Here is a 20,751-nt window from a genome sequence, read left to right on the forward strand (position 1 = left end):
ACAATGTCCAGACCGCAGCTCCACAGCTCTTGCTTCAAGCCGGTGTAACCCGGACCCGTTTGGGTTGGGATGGACACAGAGACCGTGTGGACGCCAGGGGGGCAGGATGGAGGCCAATTCGGTGCCGTTCGAGTCTTTTCTTGTCACGGGAAATTGCATAAGTGCCGCCAAAGGGCAGTCGAGGGGCCCTTGGGTGCCGCCTGGCAGAGGTGGCTACCGCCCAGCCAGCGCCTGGTCCGGCCGCTGCTTCTTGCAGGGCTCTGCGGTGTCGCTCGGGTTCGCAGACCAACCTCCGGGCGTGCCATGCCTGAGTCCTGTGCACGCCCAGCTCCGTCCGTGCACTGGGGGCCCGCAGCACCTGCCCCTTCCCCGGGGTACAGCTGCGTTCGGAGCAGGGAACAGGTTCCTTTAAGAGACGGAGCCAGGGCCGGCGGCGCGATGCATTGTGGGAGCGGGGGGGGAGGGGAGAATGAGCCGAGATCTAATCGGTAAACCCGTTCGGAGCTGGAGCTGAGGCCTGTTCCGCTCCAGGGGGGGTACGGCTGCGTCGCGCCTCGTGACCGCGCCAGGCCCCGCTCTCGAGCCGGAGGCGTTGCGGTGGCGTCTGTCTGCGGGGCTAGGCACCGCGTAACTCCCCCTTCCTCCCTCAGTTTCCCTCGCGAGGGGTCCGTGGATGCCTCGGTGCTGAGAGTCCCTCCGGCTGCGCATGATCCCCGGCCCGGCCTCCGGATCACAACGCAGGCCGGGCTGTGCAGACAAGAACCTGCCGCGGTTCCTGTCCCGCGGCTCGCGGCTCTGCGGGAGAGGAGTGGAGCCGTAGCTGAAGTAGGGGACCAGGGCCGCACCTTCACTTCCGGGGCCAGCCTAGTCGGTAGTGAGAACTGGTGAGTAGCTCCTGATTTGTATGATTTCAGACCGGATTCCTGAGTTTTATAGTCAGCTGTGTGCCTGACGTATTCCTTGGGTAAAGCGGCTAGTGAGATTGGCATAGCACTCCTCAGCTTCACTTGATTTTTGTAATACTTATTTCATGTATGTTTATAAAATGCCCTGGAGTCTCTGCAGAAGTACTGGATAAAGGTACGTTTTCTGCTTGCATCACAAAGCATGTTCGTGAGAGTCCTGAAACCATTTAGATATTTATTAAAAAACAATTCAAGGGGGCTATGTCCCCTGCTCGCTATGCTTGCCAACCCACCCACCCCCACCACTTTTGCAGCCATAGAGTGTGAGAGCTACGCTCACCAATCTCCCCCAGTCTCCCGCCCCTCGCCCCCCCCCCCCCACACACACACTTACCTACCTCTCTGGAGACAGGTGTCTGGCCAGGTGGAGGGAGCAGGAGCAGGCTCAGGGTAAGTGTCTGGCTATGGGGGAAGGTGCAGAAGTGGGCAGAGGGAGCAGGATCTCTGTGGAAGAGGTGCATGAGGTGGCTGGGTGTGTGAGATTGTCAGGGCTGTTCCCCACTCAAGCACTCCTAGTACAGAAGATGGGGGCCTGCAAAGAGCTTAAAAGAAAAAGATACCTTTGCTTCTATAGCACTGATTACAAAAATCTTCCCCCTAGAATCACAATATGCAAATTTTGGGGGATCACTGCCACCATCAAGTGATTTTTATCCCTAAAAAAACCAGGGGTGAACACTTGAACCTACTGCCAAGGTTACCCCTAGCTCTTTTGCCCTAAAAGAGCTTGAAAAAGAAAAGAGGAAAACAAGCTACAGTCTCCAGTAGCTGACCTCTCAGTGTGAGGCAGGCAGATACACACAGACAGACCGACCTTCCAGGACACTAGAATCAAATCATCAGCTAAAAAAAGTGTCTTTTATTACAAAACAAAAGGTAAACTTGATAAAGCATTCTTGGTTGCTAGATGTTACAGAGCAACTAAGGAAAACAAATTAAAACAGAGAAAAGACTCTGGGCACAATGCGATATGGTAAACGTGGAGGCATAGATTCACACAGCAGTTCAAACCAAACCACAAAATAAAAAAAATACCCTGAACGCAACTAGATTCACTTTTTTCCCCATTACTTACTTCCATTCTTTTCTTGGTTCAGTCCACTTCCATTCCCTGAATTCCTTGGACTCATGGTAGTCCTGCCTGGGTTTAAATCATTCTATGTCTTTCAACTCCTGGTTTTTCCCTCCCACACAAAGAAGGCATGCAAGGAATCTTATACAATTCAAATTTCATCCCACTATCTCCAGTGGTCTACTAGCTACCTGAGTTTAACCCCTCATTCACTGGGTGCTGGTCAGCACTCCTTCTGTCCATTACAGGGGTCTTGGTTTGGGGGGTATGAATGAAGGGGCTGAGGGTGTGAGGTCTTGGCAGGACAGTGAGTGAGGGGATGGGGTGCATGGTCTCGACAGGGTGGTGAGTGAGTGGGCTGGTACCATGCTGGGAGTCTAGGCTGGTGCTCCAACCTGCCCCCCCCCCAGCCGAGACTCACCACCTCCACCACTGTCACTCACCGCCCTGCTGAGATCATGTACCCCTAACCCCCTCACTCACCAGCTCCAGTTCAGCCCCATCCCTGCTCCTCCTGCAGCAGGGAGACTGTGCTGGCGCTCCAGCCTCACTCACTGCCTTGGGAAAAGAGGCTGGTCAGTGGGAAAGGTGGAGGTACACATTCTGGCCTTGGGGCCGGCCAGTTGCAATGGTAGTGTGGCACGAGGAGGGTCTGTGGGGGGAAGCCAGCTGTGGCCAGTGTGTGGGGGCAGGAGCTGATGGCGGTGGCCTATGACCCCCACCCATGGGGGAGTGATGTAAGCACCAGAGGAGCTGCCTGGACCTGGGGGCAGGGCAACACCAGGAATGTGGTGATGTCACTCTGTCATCCTGCAGGAAATTTTTTTATAGAGAGAGACTTTATGCCATTACTTACTTCATTTGCAAGAGATAAAAAAGTAGAGTATATTGATTGTTCATTTTTCAGTACTAGTGTTCTGTAATGTATTATCCTTTTCATTGTACTTGTATTTGTTCATGTCAGAAAGAAAAAGACCATGGCATCTGGGACAGTTGAAATAATAAACTCTACCCCTGCGGGAGGGTCAAATGATGTAAGTTTGGAGGAGCCAAAAAAGATGACAAGAGAAGACTGGAGGAAGAAGAAGGAATTAGAAGAACAGAGAAAGCTGGGAAATGCACCAGCTGAAGTGGATGAGGAAGGAAAGTAAGTTTCATCTTAGGCAGGGGTCAGCAACCTATGGTTCCCCAGCCAGATATTACATTAAGATAATTAATGTTTATTTTGGCCCACCTGTCACAAAGACTAATGCTGCAGTGGCAGTATCTTAGCCAATGATATTAATCCAAGGCGTGATTATTGCTAATTAAAAAATTATCCTGTTTTTCACTTATTCAAATGGCATAAACAATGTAGCACATGTCTAATTTTTTTTCTTTTTACAGAGATATCAACCCTCATATTCCTCAGTACATATCTTCAGTGCCGTGGTACATAGATCCTTCAAAAAGACCTACATTGAAGCATCAGAGACCTCAGCCAGAGAAGCAAAAAGAGTTCAGCTCATCTGGGGAATGGTACAAACGAGGGGTTCAAGAGGTGTGTAGCAAAGATGAAAACGGACTATTGTTTTGGGAAGGGAAGAATTGTAAAATACAGTAAATTCTTCTTGGAGTGAAATTGATTTAGCCTTGCAGTGATTTTTGTTATGAAAAGTCTTTCACTAGAACTAATCTAAGTTTTAGTAAATCTAGTGTTCAGTTTTGTCCCCACATAGAAGCATTGATTCCTCTTTTTTATCTACTTGTTGGAAGCATCCTTAAAAGAACAATTAACAGTATATTTAGTCTGTGTTTTTCTGTTGTGATTGCCTCTGACTATTTGGCAACAAATTGAAGTAAAATATTAATTTCTTTCTCCATAGAAAAAAAAATGGGTTTTAATTGAGTAATGTAGTCTAAAGGAGAAAATCAGAGAGCTCAATTCAGTATTATTGAAATCAATGGGAGTTACCGATTCCTCTGGAATATCTATTCCCTCTGGTTTCTATACTGATTGTGAAACAGGGAGAGTGTAAAGATGAAACTTTTGCCATTGGCTTTCCAGAACATTTGAGAAACATTTCCAGAACATTGAAGTTATGTGTTTGGACTCTGTAGAGACTATTTTGTATACACAAAATCACCTTCGCCCTATCAGGCTAATGAAAAATGCACATCAGCCAAAGTTGGTTTTGGGCATTGTGTCAGTCAGTGTTTTACAGTGTTTGTTCCCTCTGTTTTAGAATGCTGTTGCAACTAGGTACCGTAAAGGAGCCTGTGAGAACTGTGGCTCAATGACACACGCAAGAAAAGATTGCCTGGAGGTAAACCAGACTACTTTTGGTGTCTGACTGTGTTTCTTGGGAAATATTGCTGTGAATTGTACATTGGTGGAAAATATGTAGTTTGACACCTCTAAACTGGCCCTTCTTAAGTCAAATCACTGTGGATGTAAAATCCCATTTAATCAACTGCTTAAACAGGATTTTGCACCAGGCTAGGTGGGGAGCTGCTCCAGCCCAGCTGTGGTGCCGCAAGCTCAACTGGGCTAGAACGCCTGTGGCACGGTGGGCGGGGGAGCTGCTCCATCGCATTCAGGCCACCAGTTAACCATATAACCAGTGATTTCCCTAATTTTGATCAATCTCTCAAATGCAGTTTGAGATGTTTGAAGGCTGTTGAACCAAACCAATTTTATGTAGGTGGAATAAGAAGGAAAAAAACTCAGTTAACCGTATCAAAAGATTTATTTTTACAAGGTAGTATGGGACATTTTACGCGCGCGCGCGTGTGTGTATTTGCCAATAGGAATAAGAAAATGGGCACTTCAGTCTACCACATCTCACCCACTCTTTTCTGTTTGTTGTATAATTTGTCGTATGCTGCTTTGGCTCAAGCACAGGCCAGGATACCTTTTTCAGCTCCAATTCAGTTAATGGGATTTCTTGAAAGTACTCTTAGTGTCTGCTGTCTTCATATCTATTTAGTTGAAAAAGTAACTTCATGTACGACATTTGCCTCTGAGTCATCTTGTCAGCTTACATGGTTTTTACAATCACACTATTTAAAAAAACTTTTTTCCTTTCTCCTTTTGAATGTATGACCTACAAAAACAGGAAAAACTGATACAGATTGCTGAAATACTCTAATTTTTGCTCTATCACTTGTAGAACTCCACAAGCTCTAGTAGAGATCAGGATTATTCTATGCTAGAGTTCTTGCCATTTCTAGAAGTGATCTGAGACGTGGGAAAATTCCCCAAGCTACTTTTATAGATGCAACCTAACTATCTAAACAGGGAAATGAACATTGAAGAAAAAGAAAACTAATCTTCCAGTTAAGAGTCCTTTTAAGGGGTTAGTGGCAGCAGTAGATTAAAATAAAAGCAGATAAAACAATTGACAGAAGTGTAAGTCAATATCTTTTTAACCTGACTTCACTATAAAATCTAGAAGTAATAATGGACATATATTTAGAGCTGTGGGTTGCAAATTATGTATTGTCAAGGTATCTTAAGAGGAATTTAGTTTTTTAAAGAGATGGCTATAGATGAGTAATATGGCTGTCCTATTGATTAAAATAATACATTAAAATAATGGTGACTTCCCTTTTTCAGAGACCTAGGAAAGTTGGAGCAAAATTCACAGGCCTCAATATTGCACCAGATGAATATATGCAACCTACACTGATGTTTGATTATGATGGGAAGAGAGATCGTTGGAATGGTTATAACCCAGAAGAGCACATGAAGATTGTAGAAGAATATTCTAAAGTTGATTTGGTATGTAGGTATTTATGGAGTGTGGGAACCAAACAAACCTAAGTAGCCTGTTTGTGAAAAGGCTTATTAAATGTTCTTCAGCATATGCTGCATTCGTAATGCAAAAGATATATGGATTTTCTCATTGGTTGCTTAGATTTATTATTTTGAACAAAAACTCAAAAATAACAATGGAATTGCAGGGGGATCAATTCTGTAAATGAATTGCAGATTAGAGTTGCATTTTCTAAATTGACTTAGAGAAAAACTGCATATAATCACCAACAGTAAATACATGATACGGGATAGATAATATTGATAATGATTTATTGAAGAATTAAAATACTTGATCTTAGCTGGTCTTTTAATGTTTTCTATAGCAGTGAGGAAGGCTAATGCAGAAAGCAGACAGTTTGAATTTCAACTCAGTGAAACAGACATGCCTTAGCTGTGTCAGCTTAATGAGCCAGAGTATTTTAGAAAATATGGATTTGTAAATTTGTTTATATTAAGTAAAACTGTTTGTGATAGTAAGATGGTATTTAGAAGTTCTTCTCTACTGTAGTGTACCAGAGATTAGAATGGTACAGTCAGTGCAGAGGGATTTCAAAGAGCAGTATAGAGACAAACTTTGGAACACTGGGTTTTTTGGGTAAGTCTTCACTGAAATAAAAAACCTGAGACTGGCCTGAGGCACTTGACTCAGGCTTGTGAGGTTATAAAATTATAGTGGAGATATTTGGGCTCAGGCTGGAGCCTGGGCGTAGAAATCCTTTTCCCTTGCAAGCCTCAGAGCCTAGGCTCCAGCCCAAGCTGAAACATCTGCATTGCAATTTTTTAGCTCTGAAAGCCTGAGTCAGCTTGTTTCATTGCAGTATAGACAGATCTTGAGTGGCTTTCTGAGCTGGAGACTGTTCTGTATTAGGCGGTTGGTAGCAACAAATCTGGGTTCTTTAAAGTTCTAAATGCACCTTGCTTATGATTATTTGGTTTTGGTAAAACATGTTTATTTAAGAAAACAAAATAAAAACACCGTCTTTCCACACTTAGGCTAAACGTACTCTGAAAGCCCAGAAGTTGCAGGAAGAGTTGGCTTCGGGAAAACTAATGGAGCAGGTGGTAAGTAAAGTAAAACTTGACATATTTTACTTAAAACTGAACCAAAAAAGGTGCCTTTTTCCTTCTCAAAATAGAACAGCTTCATAAGCTGGTAGCCCAAACAACTAATAAACGGCATTACAGCAAATATGTTTTTCATTTGCTGTCTTATTTTTTTTTGTGTACAGATCTGAAGCTTCTGTTTTTTGCATCTGCTTGCTTTTCATCGCATGTCATTGATAGAAGTAGTACCTAGTACTGGGGCAAGCGTTAGAGCAGTGATTTTTGTCTGTTGGGGCATTTTTATGAAGTTTGTTTACCCTACGCTATCCAATGTTCAAATTCTTATTATAAAACAAGTTTAGTACACTATCAAGAAAAATGTACTTGTGTCAAGAAGTACTTTAAAAACTCTGAAAATGGGTTAATCTTCTCTTTGTGGTAAAGCTCCTTTTTTCAGTACTGACAATTGATGGCTTTACCAAGGCATGCAACACAACTTAGAGAATCTTACTGTCTCTTCCCTTTCTCAGTAATAACCCCCATCTTCCTCCCAGAGCCAAAAGGAATGCCCTTTCACTCCCAGCAATAAGCCAGTCTGAGGTTCCCTTCTATGAGTGGTCAGATACTATCCTACCTAGTTTCATCCCAGTGCCAGAACTCCTTCATGGAGACTCCTGGCATGAGGGAGGCGGCAGAAATGGAGCATGTTAAAGATGCAGGAAAAGATGTTTTGGAGAGGAAAGGTTGAATGGGACTAGGTGAGTTTCTCCCAGGAGTTCTCCCTCCAGTGTCTATAGATCTTCCCTCCTTCCCCATGCCAGAGGTTACCTCAACATGGAAATTAACTGGTGCCTCTTAAAATACTTCAGCTGGCTTCCTCTGGGTTAAACTATGGGTTGTGGTCTCTAAACAAAACTAAGTAAAGTACTTTGTAACCCTGTTAAATCAGTAATTTCAAAATACTTTTTTTAAAGAGAGAAAGAAATGTTAAAATCTAATGAGACATTAATTTGGAATGATCATTGTTGGTAAACAAGAGTGGGCAAGATATGGCCTGCTGGTACCCTGAGGCACAGAGCAGCCAGCTGCTTCAGAGTAGCCCCATTCTGCTTTAAGTGGCTGGCTGCTCCCCGTGGCTCTGTGCTCTGGGTGTTAGGAGGAGGTGGAGGCTTCACACGCTGCCCTCACCCCTCCCTAGCAAAATCTGTCAGCTTCTATTGGCCAGTCAATAGCAGAGACATTTTGCAGAGGGACAGGGGCAGTACATGAATCCTCCCCTTCCTCCTAGTTCCCCTAGTAGAACCACAGGGAGCAGCCTGGATCTGGCACAGGCAGAGAGCCTACCTTGGAGTCCTGCAGGCCATCCCCTACTCCCTGCCCCAGGTCACCACTCAAACTCTTTGCTCCCCCTCCCACCAACCTACAGGTTACAACTCCATTACAGACCTTCCCCCTGCCCCCCAACACACACACACTTTTCCCCAAGCCAGAATCCTCTTCTGCACCCAAACCTCCTTCCTAGACCCAGCATTCCAAGCCCCTGCCCCAGGTCACAACCCCCTCTCTCTCAGACCCCACACTATCTCTGACACTACAGTCTTCTAACCCAAGCTCCCTTCTGCACCCAACCTCTGTCCCAGAACCTGCACCCCCTCTGTAGAAAAGTGCAACCTTTGATCACTTTCAAAATCTTGGAGTGCCCCACCCCTCACCAAATTATTGCCCACCCCTGTGGTAGACACTAGAACTGACTTTATGCAGCACTTTTTCAAGAGTGATGAGTTCCTGAATTGTCAGATATGTGATAGTTTGTGAAAACAATTAACATATTTCTCAGAAAGGTTTTTGTGCTGTAAGAGGCTTGCAAACTTTTAAGCAAAAAGTGTATTTTACAATTATCTGTTATGCATTTTGTTCCATAGCTATCATATTTGTCTTCCTCTACCTTTGGATAAGCCCTGATTTTTCCAACAATGTCCTCTCTTCTTCCCACTCTAAAGTTTTGTCTTCTCTGTTCATGTCCTTTTTGTTTGCTGCAGAATTCCCCAAGACACCAATGGGGAGAAGAGGAATCAAATTCACAGACAGTAAGACATTTAATGCATCACTCAAAGAAGGGGAAATAACAGTAGTCATTCTACCAGATGCTGGAAAGGTTTGGCATGGGACTTGCAGTAGTGGCTTCATGTCATCTATGTATTTTCTGTGCAATGGTATCCCAGCAAGCACGGCCTGGAATTACTGGCTTTGTGATGCCAGAGTGGTGCAAAGCAGCTGGAGTTTGGTTCCACGATCTGGCTTTTTGGATTTTAATCTTATTGTGATACCAACTCTTATAGGCAAATTGTCAGGCAATAGAATAAGTGACATAAAGAAAATCTAGGCCATCTCAGGAACAATGGCCATAATTTCTATTGCAGTTTTATTTTAAGTATATTTTAACTCTTCGCCTCACAAGTAGAAATTGGGAAAAAATAGAGGTTATTGGATTGCCATCTAACTATAGAATGGATTCTAACACTTAACCAGGAGTTCTCATAGCAAGCTCCTAACTAGAGAAACTGAGAGATGGGTGGAGGGTTTCTTGAAGAATTTATTTTAACTGAACAGTTTAAATTTATAATCAGGTTGTTGTATTTATTTCTAGATTGGACACCCATCATTTTCCTTAGTAGTTTTGACTCTGTTTTCAGGAAAGAGATCATAACAGTGAAGATGAGGATGAAGATAAATATGCAGATGATATCGACATGCCTGGACAGAACTTTGACTCCAAAAGACGTATTACAGTCCGAAACTTACGTATTCGGGAGGACATTGCTAAAGTAAGCCACAGCAAATTAACTGGGTTATATTATGACTTTTCTCTTTTATTGGATTATTCTATTATTTTTAGGGTCGTGTTCAAGGTCATGTTCTCTTAACCAGTAGTTACTGCAAATAGACTCAGCATGGGGCTTGAAGCCTGTGGATTTAGTTTTTTCCCCCAGGTTTGCCACTGATTTTCCTGGGTAACTCATGTTGTCTCTTTACCCCTTTTTCCTTCTGTCAACATATACAAATTTTGACACTTAGGTAGTGTTTTCACCTACAAAGTATCAGTGCTTTACAAAGGTAGGCAACCTATTACAGTAAAACTCCAATTGTTCGGCATCCAGTGGTCCGGCACTCCTGATAATCCGGCACCAACTGGAACCCGGAAGTGCTCCAGCCAGCCGGACAGCTGGAGCTGCTCTGCCCCGCCTCCGGCTTCCCTAAGTCCACCACTGGTCAGTTTCAGCAGCGGTGGTCTTGGGGAAGCCCTGGGGAAGAGCACCCCAGCTGCTCTGCCCCCAGCTTCCCCAAGTCCGCTGCTGCTGAAACTGACCAGCAGCTGACTTGGAGAAGCCGGGGGTAGAGCAGCTGGAGTGCTGCCGGGTTGATCTCGCAGCGCTGCTCAGGTTAGGGGCAGTGCTACAGGACCAACCCGGCAGCACCCCATCTGCTCTGCCCCCTGCTTCTCCAAGTCAGCCGCTGCTGACCGGCAGCTGACTTGGGGAAGCTGGGGGCAGAGCAGTTGGGGTGCTGCCGGGTTGGTCCCGCAGTGCCACCCTCTCCCAGACTGCGCAGTTCCCCGTCGATCCCCCCCCTTTTTCCCCCCATAGCCCCCCTTCCGGTACTCCGGCATATCTGATAATCCGGCACCCCCTGTGTCCTAAAGTTGCCGGATTATTGGAAGTTTACTGTAGTTATTCCAGTTTAAAGGAAGCTGATGTAATAGCAATTGGAGGCCTGTCAGCTAACATTTTAAAGTATCTATGAAAGGATTACACATATATTTTCAGTTCTGCTAGAATCCCAGATTTTTAAGTAAACATTTTGAATGTCTCTTTATTTTAGTACTTGAGGAATCTTGATCCAAATTCTGCCTACTATGATCCCAAGACGAGAGCAATGAGAGAGAACCCTTATGCCAATGCAGGAAAGAATCCAGATGAGTAAGTTTGAAACTAAGATTTTGACTACGCATCTATAACAAAACTAGATGAAATTGTTTTAATACAGGGTGAACATCTCTGAAACTGCACTCTCTGGTCCGACAGCTTCCATGGTCCAGCATTTTAGTTAGCCAGATGTTCATTTATCATGGGTGTGACCGAGTTTCCTGTGGTTCCATAGTTTGTTGACACTCAGCAGTCCTGGCTCTCAGTGTTCTGAGCTGTTATTTAGCTCTCATTTACTCTTAAATGTCTTCAAAGTCCCAGTAAGCAGTAGAAGTGCTGGTAATGCTGCTAGACAATATTGACCTCTAGTGGCCAGGCAAATTCTCTGGTTCAGTACCAGTCAGCTCCTGAGGGTCCTGAACTAGAGAGGTTCAACCTGTATTAACCATGTTGCTACTAATGAACGACTGGTTATGAAAGAGTGAACCTTCCAGTACTTTTGGGATATGGTTTTCTGCTTATTTTTTTCATCTGTCTTTTAAGTTGACACATGCGGTGCTGATGAGGATCATTTTGTTGTGTTGATGCTTAAAGTGATCTTGTCAATGTAATTATCATGGGATTGATACTAGGGATGTTAAGTAGCTGTTAATTGACTAGTCGAGTAGTTGATGGAATTTCCATAGCTTGACTAGTTGTTAAGGAAGGGCAGTTTAAGCTCTCACTTCTGGCTCTCTCGCATTGCATCTCAGCACAACTCCCGGCTGCCACTCTGCACTCTTAAAGGAACAGAGAGGAGCCGGTGCGCAAAGAAGCTGGCTCATTCTCTGGTCCCTGCCGGGTCTCAGGACAGCTCTCACACTGCCACTCTGCATTTTTAAAAGTGAAAAAGCAGTGGCAGCTGGTCTGCTTGTGTCTCCCTGACCCCTCCACACGCTGCCTTTTTGCATTTTTAAAGGGACACAGCAGCAGCAGCCAGTCCCACTTGTCTGTCAGCAGGACTGTCTGCCACTGCTGTGTCCTTTTAAAAATGCAGAGTGGCAGCGATGGGGTGGAGGGGAGCAATCGACTACTCAGCTACTCCTTCACATCGCTAATTGATACTGTCGTTTGTTTGTTTTTTAGTACAAATTATCAAGTGGATAGAACAGCAAATTGTAGGTTACAGCAGAACCTCCTCTTATAGCAGAGATTGAATCTCTAGACCACAGTGATTTATATGTAAATATATTTCAATAGTTGAATTTCACAGCTGTTTTCCTCTTGATCTGCAATTATCACAGCATAGAAACCTTGCAAATTCAGGTAGCACACTGTTCAAAAATTGAACTTTCATGCTACACTATCAAAGACTTGTTAGAACTCATAGCTTGGCCTCTTGACCCAGCAAGCATTCAGAACATTGAAGACCTAATGTTTAAACATTCAAGGTATATCTACACAGCAACGTTATTTCAAAATAATTAGCGTTATTTCAAAATAACTTAGTGGGTGTGTGACGTAGTGGGGGTACCTGGCTGGTTTCTATGCTGCTGGCTCTGGGGTAACCCCCACTGGCTGCCGTGGGTACCACGACCCAGCAAAACAGGATGAGTCACTATGCAAAGGGACCTCTCAACCGGTATGGCCAGACACCCCCCATGGAGAGGAACAAAGGAAGGTGGAATGCTGCCTTGGCTGGGGGGGCAGGGCTGGAAGAGTGTTGGTTAGTTGCTGTCTGGGAGCATGGAGGAGACAGCCTAGGGAAAGGGGCTGGAGTTTAGGGGCCCAGTCTCCCCCATCTCAAGGGGGCCTGAGGCATCCTAGCCCAGCTCTGTGACCAGATTACATCTATGCTGTACTGTATCCTGGAGAGGCAATAAACTTCCTCTATTCCACCGGCTGGTGCAGTCTGTTTGTGCCATTTCGGGGTGCAGGAGACGGGGGACCCCCAACGCGCCGTCACAGGGTGTCTACACAGCAGGCAGTTATTTCAAAATGTCGAAATACTGTCTAGCTGGAGGACTTTTTACTCCAACTCCTGTAACCCTCATTGTACAAGGAGTAAGCGAAGATGGAGGAAAAGTGCTCTGTTTCGAAACAAGTGCTTTGTAAATGCTCCCAATTTTGAAATAAGCCAGGGGCTCTCAAACTTTGTGATACCGCGACCCCCTAAAATGCTAACCGAATTTGTGTGAGGCCCCCCCCACCCTCACCCAAGTTAAACCCCCCCAAAAGTGCTTCCCCCCCAAGGCAGGCCACCCAACACCCCCCATCCCAGTGCACTCCCCCTGAGGCAGGCATCCTCCACGTCAGTCCAGGAGCCTGCTCCTATCTAATCATCCCCCCCCCGCCCCGAGCCAGGCACAGAGGAAACTCTTACTTTGAAAGTGGCTGCTCCTGAAGCCTGGCCTGGCTGCCTCAGCTCACAGCGTGTAGGGGAGGTATCATGTGGCAAGCTGCTGGTCTCTGCTGTTCATGTTGGCCAGAGCAGCGTGCGCTCTGGCACCCGGCAACTGCCCCTCCTCACTAGACTCTGGTGCTCCTCATTTCCCTGCCCCTGCCAGATGCGGCAGGGGAAAATTGTCCCTGCCGGGCTTCCATCCGATATTTCATGGTTTGTTTTTTTTTGTTTTTTTTGTTTTTTTTTTTTTAAACCAGACGGAGCTCACAGGGAGAGGCAAATTTTTTTAAAGAAAAAAAAAATGGATCCAGTTGTGACCCACCCCCCTCCGTATGTTGTTCTCAACCCCCCAGGGGTTGCGGCCCACAGTTTGAGAAACGCTTGAATAAACTATTTCGAAATAAGCTATGCCATTGACTAGCTCAATTTGCATAGTTTATTTTGAATTTAGCTCTACTGTGTAGACACACCCTCACAGTTAGCAGAGGAGTAGGGTGTGATTTTTGTGTGTTATTCTATGGTCCAGAAATTAAATATAAACAATGTTGCAATCTTACAATCTGGAGAGTGTGGGCAACATGTCCTTTTCTAGCAAGAGATATGCACAGTTGTAATAGTAAAAAGATGCCAAAAATGGATGAAAGACTTTGTGTTTAACAAAGTATAAAGGTGTTGCACGTTACTTAGGTAATAAGTGTTTTCTTTTGTTTGCAGAGTTGGTTATGCAGGTGACAATTTTGTTCGTTACACTGGAGATACCATTTCAATGGCACAAACTCAGTGTAAGTATTTCATTGACAGAAAAATCATACCTTCAAATGTCATATTTCTGTTCCAAGGAAGAAATGTATCTTGTTACAGATTGTCTTTTAAAAATCATGCAATCAAGTCTAGGAGTAGGTTAAAAGAGCTATTTGAAAAACATGTATAGGATTCAGAAGAATCATTTAATTAAGTGATGGCTTTTTGTTGTTTTATATATAGTGTTTGCTTGGGAGGCTTATGACAAAGGCTCCGAAGTTCATCTTCAAGCAGACCCTACAAAACTGGAGCTTCTGTACAAATCCTTCAAGGTGAAAAAAGAAGATTTTAAAGAACAGCAGAAAGAAAGCATCCTAGAGAAGGTAACAAAAGAGAAATGCCCAATGAACAAGAATGCTTTACAGCAGGGCTACTCAACTGTGGAAGCCCTGGGGGCCACAATGATACTCACAGCACATGCCGAGGGCTGCAACTTAAGTGTGGTTGCATATACGTGCAAATAGCTTCTTTCACACTGACAGGCATGAATACAAAGCACTTCCCACAATGCCTTGGTGCTCCCGGCACCTCCTCCCTTGAGCTAGAAACGCCGACACCCTCTACTCACCCGTCTGTTCCAACCCAGCCCATCCACTTGCATCTTTCAGTACTCCCCCCGCTTGGGAGACACCTCACTGTTGTGAAGTGTGTTCCCAGTAGAGGCCATGTTCAAAGGATCCCACCTGTGGGCCGCATGTTGAGCCCTGTGTAAATCCAAACCGCCCCATAGGCCACGAACAAACGGGCCGCATGCGGCCCACGGGCCGTGTGTTGCGTAGCTCTGCTTTAGAAGAGCTGTTGGCATTTCTTTTTCTATGGTCAGGAGCCTCATTTCTCAGCTGTCAGAATGTACCTCTGGTGAAAACTTGACAATGATGGCACTGTCAAGTTTTGGGTGTCTGGACTTATGCCTTTAAAATATGTATGAGTGGTGGAAAATAGTCTTTGTAGTTTTAAAATTGATCCTTTTTGGAAGAAGGAAACTTGGGGATAGTTTATCCCAAATTTGCAAATATTTCATAGTTTATACAAAGTAAATGCTTTATAGAATCTTAATTTAGTATCGTTAGTATCGTGATAATTATTGCAGCTCTCTATAGATAAACATTTTCTATCTTCCTGTATTACTATCAATTTTACTTAGTAAATCTGGTAAAAATAAATCATGAAAATACTACTATTTGCAAAGCACAAGTTGACGACAAACAGTATATTGTCTAATTCTTCTGTACTTGGATGTTTTTCTAACTTTGCTTTGTTTTGCAAGCTTCTGAGATTTTTCTGTACTTAAAATAGGGTATATCTCTGGAGCTGGTAATACTCTCTAAACAAAAAAGATGTTAACTATTACCACTGTAGCAGAAAACAGGGTCTTTAGGTAGCAAGTTAGAAGTACAAACATTTTATCACGTTTTGCATTTTAATGTTCTGTGTTTTTGCATAGCACGAAAAGAACAGGCATTGAGGCAATTGAGTTTTGGCTATAATTCTTCAAAAATGTTGCTTGTATTGTTCTAGTATGGGGGTCAAGAACATCTAGATGCTCCACCTGCTGAACTGCTGTTAGCCCAGACAGAAGACTATGTGGAATATTCTAGGCATGGAACAGTCATCAAAGGACAAGAGAAAGCTATTGTCCGTTCCAAATATGAAGAGGATGTAACTATTAACAACCATACAGTAAGTAGCTAGACTGAGAGACTGAGCTAAATTTCCTGGTAAAGCAGAGGAAATGTGACCAAATGCCATGGGGACTGAAGTAGTGAATTTAGTCTCCCCCTCCAAGCAGGATAATTTAATTATCTGTAATTGGAGCTGTGTCAGAATCAAGTGGAGACTATGTAGGAACTTTCAAAGGCAAAAATAGAAGTCATGCTTCCAATTTTCCTGGATTTAGAATGGGGGGTGAGCACCTAACTGTCCTCTTGCCTTTGAAAATCTCCCCCATGTGCTAATTCTTCAAATTCCTCAGCCTTCCCTTCTAAGATTTTTGGATGAATTACTGTTTTAACTCTTCTCCAAGGGTGGAGTTTCAGGAGGGGGAGTGAGACAGCAGCTGTGGACATTGGGATGTGGCTTGATTTTCATTCAGTGCATGCCTTTCACTCCGGGTTGGTAAAGGGAGCTCAGCAGGCAGGTGAGAGAGTCATGTACAGAATGCAAGCACTCTCTCCACACTCCCTGATTATCTGGGGAATGGGATGGAAAGAAAGCCATGACCTGGTGTGCACGGCTGCTGCCCCCCCCCCCCCCCCCCCCAACCAGCACTGTCCTTGCTCTTCTCAGTAAACAAAAATCTTATAACTTGTAGCATTCCTGTTATGTGATTCCTTCAGTACTGTCTCTATCTTGCAGTGTATATGGGGATCATATTGGAAGGAAGGCAGATGGGGATATAAATGCTGCCACTCATTTGTCAAGTATTCCTATTGTACAGGAGAAGCTGGAAAAGAAATCGCTGTAAGTATCACTTTGTTTTTGGACATTAGAACAATCAGATGCTGCTATAAAATATCTAAAATAAGACTAATAACTCAATTTTGTCTTCACATTGTGAAACATGTGTAGTGAATTTTCATGCCTTTTCTTTCATCTTCATTATTCAGAGTACTGTGTCAGACTTACCAGAGGAAAAACCTATAGAGGAAGAGTATATGACAAAATCCAAAACACTGATGGAGGTAGGTTACCTGCTCTTCCACATGTCTTTCTTTTAGAAAGGAATAACGACCTAAACAGATTATGGAAAGGAAGATGCTTACATTCTATTTATCTTGAGTTTTAAAAGGTGGAGTGGGATTGTGACTGTACCACAAAGTTGGGTGGACCATCTCTTCTCTCCTGAGTTTGCTAGGAGATTTGTAAAGTATTGGATCATTAATGTCTCCGCTCTCAGTGTTCCCAACCAAACTACTGAGAGAAAGTTATTAGACCCTAGAGATAAGTTCTTTGGATATGCATGTGCATAACTCTTAGCATTTCAGTCTAAAACTACTGCTTTTCTGCTTCCAGATACATCAAGAAAAACAGAAAGATGAGAAAAAGAAGAAAAAGAAGAAGCTTAAGAGGAGTCCAAATTCAGATAGTGAGGGTGAAGAGAAAAAGAAACATGAAAAACTGAAAAAGGTGCAGTGTTCTCAGACAGTGTGTTCTTGTTAAGAAATATCTGATCTGTATTATAAAGGTCACCAAAATCATGGTTTCTCTGGGGAGGGAGGTAAGAGGGGTGGGTGGGGGGTTCTCTTGAATTGAAATGACTTTTTGACAGAGTTATTTAGCTACTTTGAAGTAAATGGTTAGAACAATGGGTAATGATAGAAAAGTGGAACACTAACTTAATTGAAAGAGCAGGGACAAACCTTATCCTGTTCTTTTAAGAAGAACAGGATAAGGAGAGGAATAGGCTCTATCCTGCAAGTGAATAGTGTGTATGAGTAGGTTACTGAAACTGTACAAAGTCTCAATGAAGACATTGAATGGGGCCCCACAAAAGTATAGCAGTCTGCCTAAGTACTAACAATTACAGCCTTACGGGGATATGCTGTGCTTCAGCCATCTTTTGGATAAGCCACAGTTCCTGCTGAGTAGCAAACAGTAGCACTACACTAGGGAAGGGTTAGTAAATGTCCGTAAAAAAGAAAAGGGAAAAAATACCCTTGTTTAGTCTGTATGAAATTTTCAAAAGTTCTTGGGTTGCTAAAGGATTATTGAATTTTCAGATGAGTTTATGTTTTAAAATGTCAAATTTAAATAGTACTGTGAACAGAGAACTGACAGTGAAATTAAAACATCAAGTTTCACAAACACTAGTTTGGCACTGTAGTTGGAGGTTAAAACACATTAAGGCTTTTATGTGTAAAATAAGAACTAACATTAGCTGTTTAATGTGCATTGTAGAATCCCACCATTCTGCCTACTGTGAGTGTTTAAAGTACTAGAATCTGTCATGATACCGCATTTCTTCTTTTATTTCAGGCATTAAATGCAGAAGAGGCTCGTCTGCTGCAGGTTAAAGAAATCATGCAGTTAGATGAGAGGAAGAGGCCATATAACAGCATGTATGAAACACGGGAGCCTACAGAAGAGGAAATGGAGGCTTACCGAATGAAACGCCAAAGACCTGATGATCCTATGGCCTCCTTTCTTGGACAGTAGTTTATGTGAAAGACATTCCAGCACACAGTTCTTAGCTATTATATGTGATGGCTTTTTTTTTTTTTTTTTAATCGTGTAACTGAAACTTTTCTTTCCACATATTTTAAAAAAAACAACCAAACTCCCAAAAACAACAAAACGACAACAAAAAACCAAACCAAATACCTGCAGAAGTCTATTAATGAAGTTAACAGCTGATGCTATAAGCATATTAGTGCTTTCTTTTTTTAAAAAAAGTATATTTGGTGCAGACTTGTATTACTGAAAGTTAACGTCTTCTAGAATTCATTGTATTGGGAGAGAGGAATCAATAAAATCCAGGGGAAAAAAATTGAATCTAGCCCAGTTGGCCAGCAGGTGTCACTGTTATATAAAAATGGAAGGACTGTATCACTTATGCACAGCTAAGATTTTCTGTGTAGCCATTCTATGCTAGAAGGAAAGAGCTCTGTGGCTGGCATAATTAAACCACACCCAGCAAGCAGGTAGTGTAAGCAGTTAACTGGGATTCTGGGGGTAGGGGCTGGTCCAGCATGGCTGCAATGGCCTCCCTACCTGTGCCATAGCGCTCTGGGCCGCTGATTAACCAGTTATCGGTAAGCAACCCTAGTACCCATATCAGTCGGAGACCCTCTCCCACCAACATAGCACGGTCTACACTGACACTTTTGTAACATTCTGCACAGACAAAAATGCTAATGTAGACAAAGCATTAAAAGCAGTAGGCTACGATGGCTATAAATGTCTCTTGAGACTCCTCTTATGTGTAGCACAATAGGGGAAAATAGTTGTTCTTAATATCATTTTGGTAATTGTTTTAGAAATGCAATAATGTGTAAAAACAGATATGATTTGATGTACAGACTTGGTTGAATACAATATAAATGTCCTTTAACTAGGAATATCTGACTCTTCTTGATGTTTCAAAAAACTGATACTCAGAGCTTTGAAATTTTTCCTGTGTTTTAGCCAGCATTGTATACACTTCCAAGTACAGCACTGATGTCATGTGAGAAATTGCATTTATCATGAAACTTTGAGTGCTTCACCTACTCTGTCCTTCCTCATGCTTGTCCAACAGAATTCAGTCTCCTTTTCTAAACATTTTCTAAACATTTGAGTAGTTAGGATAGACAGACAGCATTACTATGATGGTCATATTTTATTAAACATGTATTTCATTAACCCTATGTCCATACCAAAACTCCATCTTATATTGTGGAATATTAAGTGACGGGTTTAAGATCTAATCTCTTATAGTACCTCAATTAAAAATACGCTATTTATGATTGGGAGGTTGTGATTCACAGAGTTCCGAAGATGCAGATGGATGGCTGAGTTTTTGGATATGACAATTCCAGTGTGACATTGTTGACACTTCTAAGAAATATATAATTCTCTCCCTTGGAAGAATGCACAGTTGAATTAATATTAACAGAACCTGGCTTTGCAGCTGAAAGGATTAAGAAAATAGTCCCAATGGAATTCTTAAAACATGTAATATCTCTTAAATATATGGTTTATATTGGTTTCTGTAGGGGTCAGACATAGAAAGCTTTGTTAGCATTCTTTGACTCATGCAGGTCACTCTTGAACTGCAAAACATGGGAGTTGTACTCACATATCATTATAAAATACCATATTACACTATTTTTATTTTTTAATCTTTTTATAAATAGAAGCCCAGTTAAACTGTGGAAAGATATTCTGACTTAATACCATTTCAGATAAATAGTTATTGGTATAACTATCAGCTAAAATCCAATGTTACAGTACAGAATGGGGTTGATTTGTCACTCCATTTTGTATTGGCTTTTTCCTGTCCTTGTTTTTAATACACCTACAAATTCTGGAATATCCTTTGTTCTCGGACTATCCGGACTCGTATAAAAACTTGAATATTAAATAAACAATATGTATCTATGGGAGGGGTGATGAGCATTAATGTAATACTGTCAAGAGAAAAGAAAAGCCCTAAAGTCTAAGCATTCTGATTTTGCAGGTGAGGGTTAAAAAAACAAAACACAGAGTTAGGAAATCATACTCTGCTCCTAGCATAGAAAGATCATCCTCCTTCTCTTTGTAGTTAGATCCCCGTCTTCCACCCAACTTCATCAGTGATTCTATGCACTTTTCATAAATAGACTCCTCAACAAGAGAGAACCCACATCATCAGACTTCAGCCGGCAGCACATGCCCAAGTGTGTCTATATCTCTTGTTTTTATTTATGTATACTGATTACATACATCTTTTCATTGAAGATTATATGTTTCCCATAAGTATGCTATACATACAAATACATACGTTACTTTAGCTTTGTATATGATAGCTTGCAGGCTTCTTTTTAAAAAAAAATTGCAACACCATTTGTATGATTCAGGAACACTTATGGCCAAATTCCACTCTGCAACCAGCATTGTAGCTTGCCTTTAAATACTTATGGAACTCACTAAGCTGTTCATAGAAGTTTCATTTTGAGGTAGAATGCAGAATATGCCACAGATTTTATACTGAGTCCTATACAGCAGATCTAAATATAGGACTCAGGCCATATCCTCTTCAGGTCAGACTATGAAGCACAATCTTTCCAAGAAGGGTAATACAGTTA

The 20,751-nt window shown here is 42.7% G+C and overlaps 1 protein-coding gene across 1 annotated transcript; it reads left to right on the forward strand.

The window, feature by feature from the left end:
* Window positions 1–487: 487 nt before the first annotated feature.
* On the forward strand, window positions 488–19,044 carry SLU7 (spliceosome associated SLU7). Its single transcript, XM_075900193.1, has 16 exons — window positions 488–884; window positions 3,002–3,184; window positions 3,424–3,577; window positions 4,263–4,343; window positions 5,636–5,800; window positions 6,830–6,898; window positions 8,920–8,967; window positions 9,574–9,705; window positions 10,760–10,857; window positions 13,901–13,968; window positions 14,171–14,310; window positions 15,506–15,667; window positions 16,343–16,447; window positions 16,594–16,668; window positions 17,000–17,113; window positions 17,963–19,044. The coding sequence occupies exons 2-16, from the start codon at window positions 3,015–3,017 to the stop codon at window positions 18,140–18,142; spliced, it is 1,761 nt and encodes a 586-aa protein (XP_075756308.1). The 5' UTR covers window positions 488–884; window positions 3,002–3,014; the 3' UTR covers window positions 18,143–19,044.
* The last annotated feature ends 1,707 nt before the right edge of the window (window positions 19,045–20,751 follow it).

The sequence above is a fragment of the Pelodiscus sinensis genome, chromosome 17, assembly GCF_049634645.1.
Source record: "Pelodiscus sinensis isolate JC-2024 chromosome 17, ASM4963464v1, whole genome shotgun sequence".
Lineage (NCBI taxonomy): Eukaryota > Metazoa > Chordata > Testudines > Trionychidae > Pelodiscus > Pelodiscus sinensis.

Coding starts and splice junctions, on each gene's coding strand:
- SLU7 (XM_075900193.1), top strand. CDS start 3,015: ATGGCATCTGGGACAGTTGAAATAATAAACTCTACCCCTGCGGGAGGG. Junction 9,706..10,759: donor TTCGGGAGGACATTGCTAAA/GTAAGCCACAGC, acceptor TCTTTATTTTAG/TACTTGAGGAATCTTGATCC. Junction 16,448..16,593: donor AAGCTGGAAAAGAAATCGCT/GTAAGTATCACT, acceptor TTCATTATTCAG/AGTACTGTGTCAGACTTACC.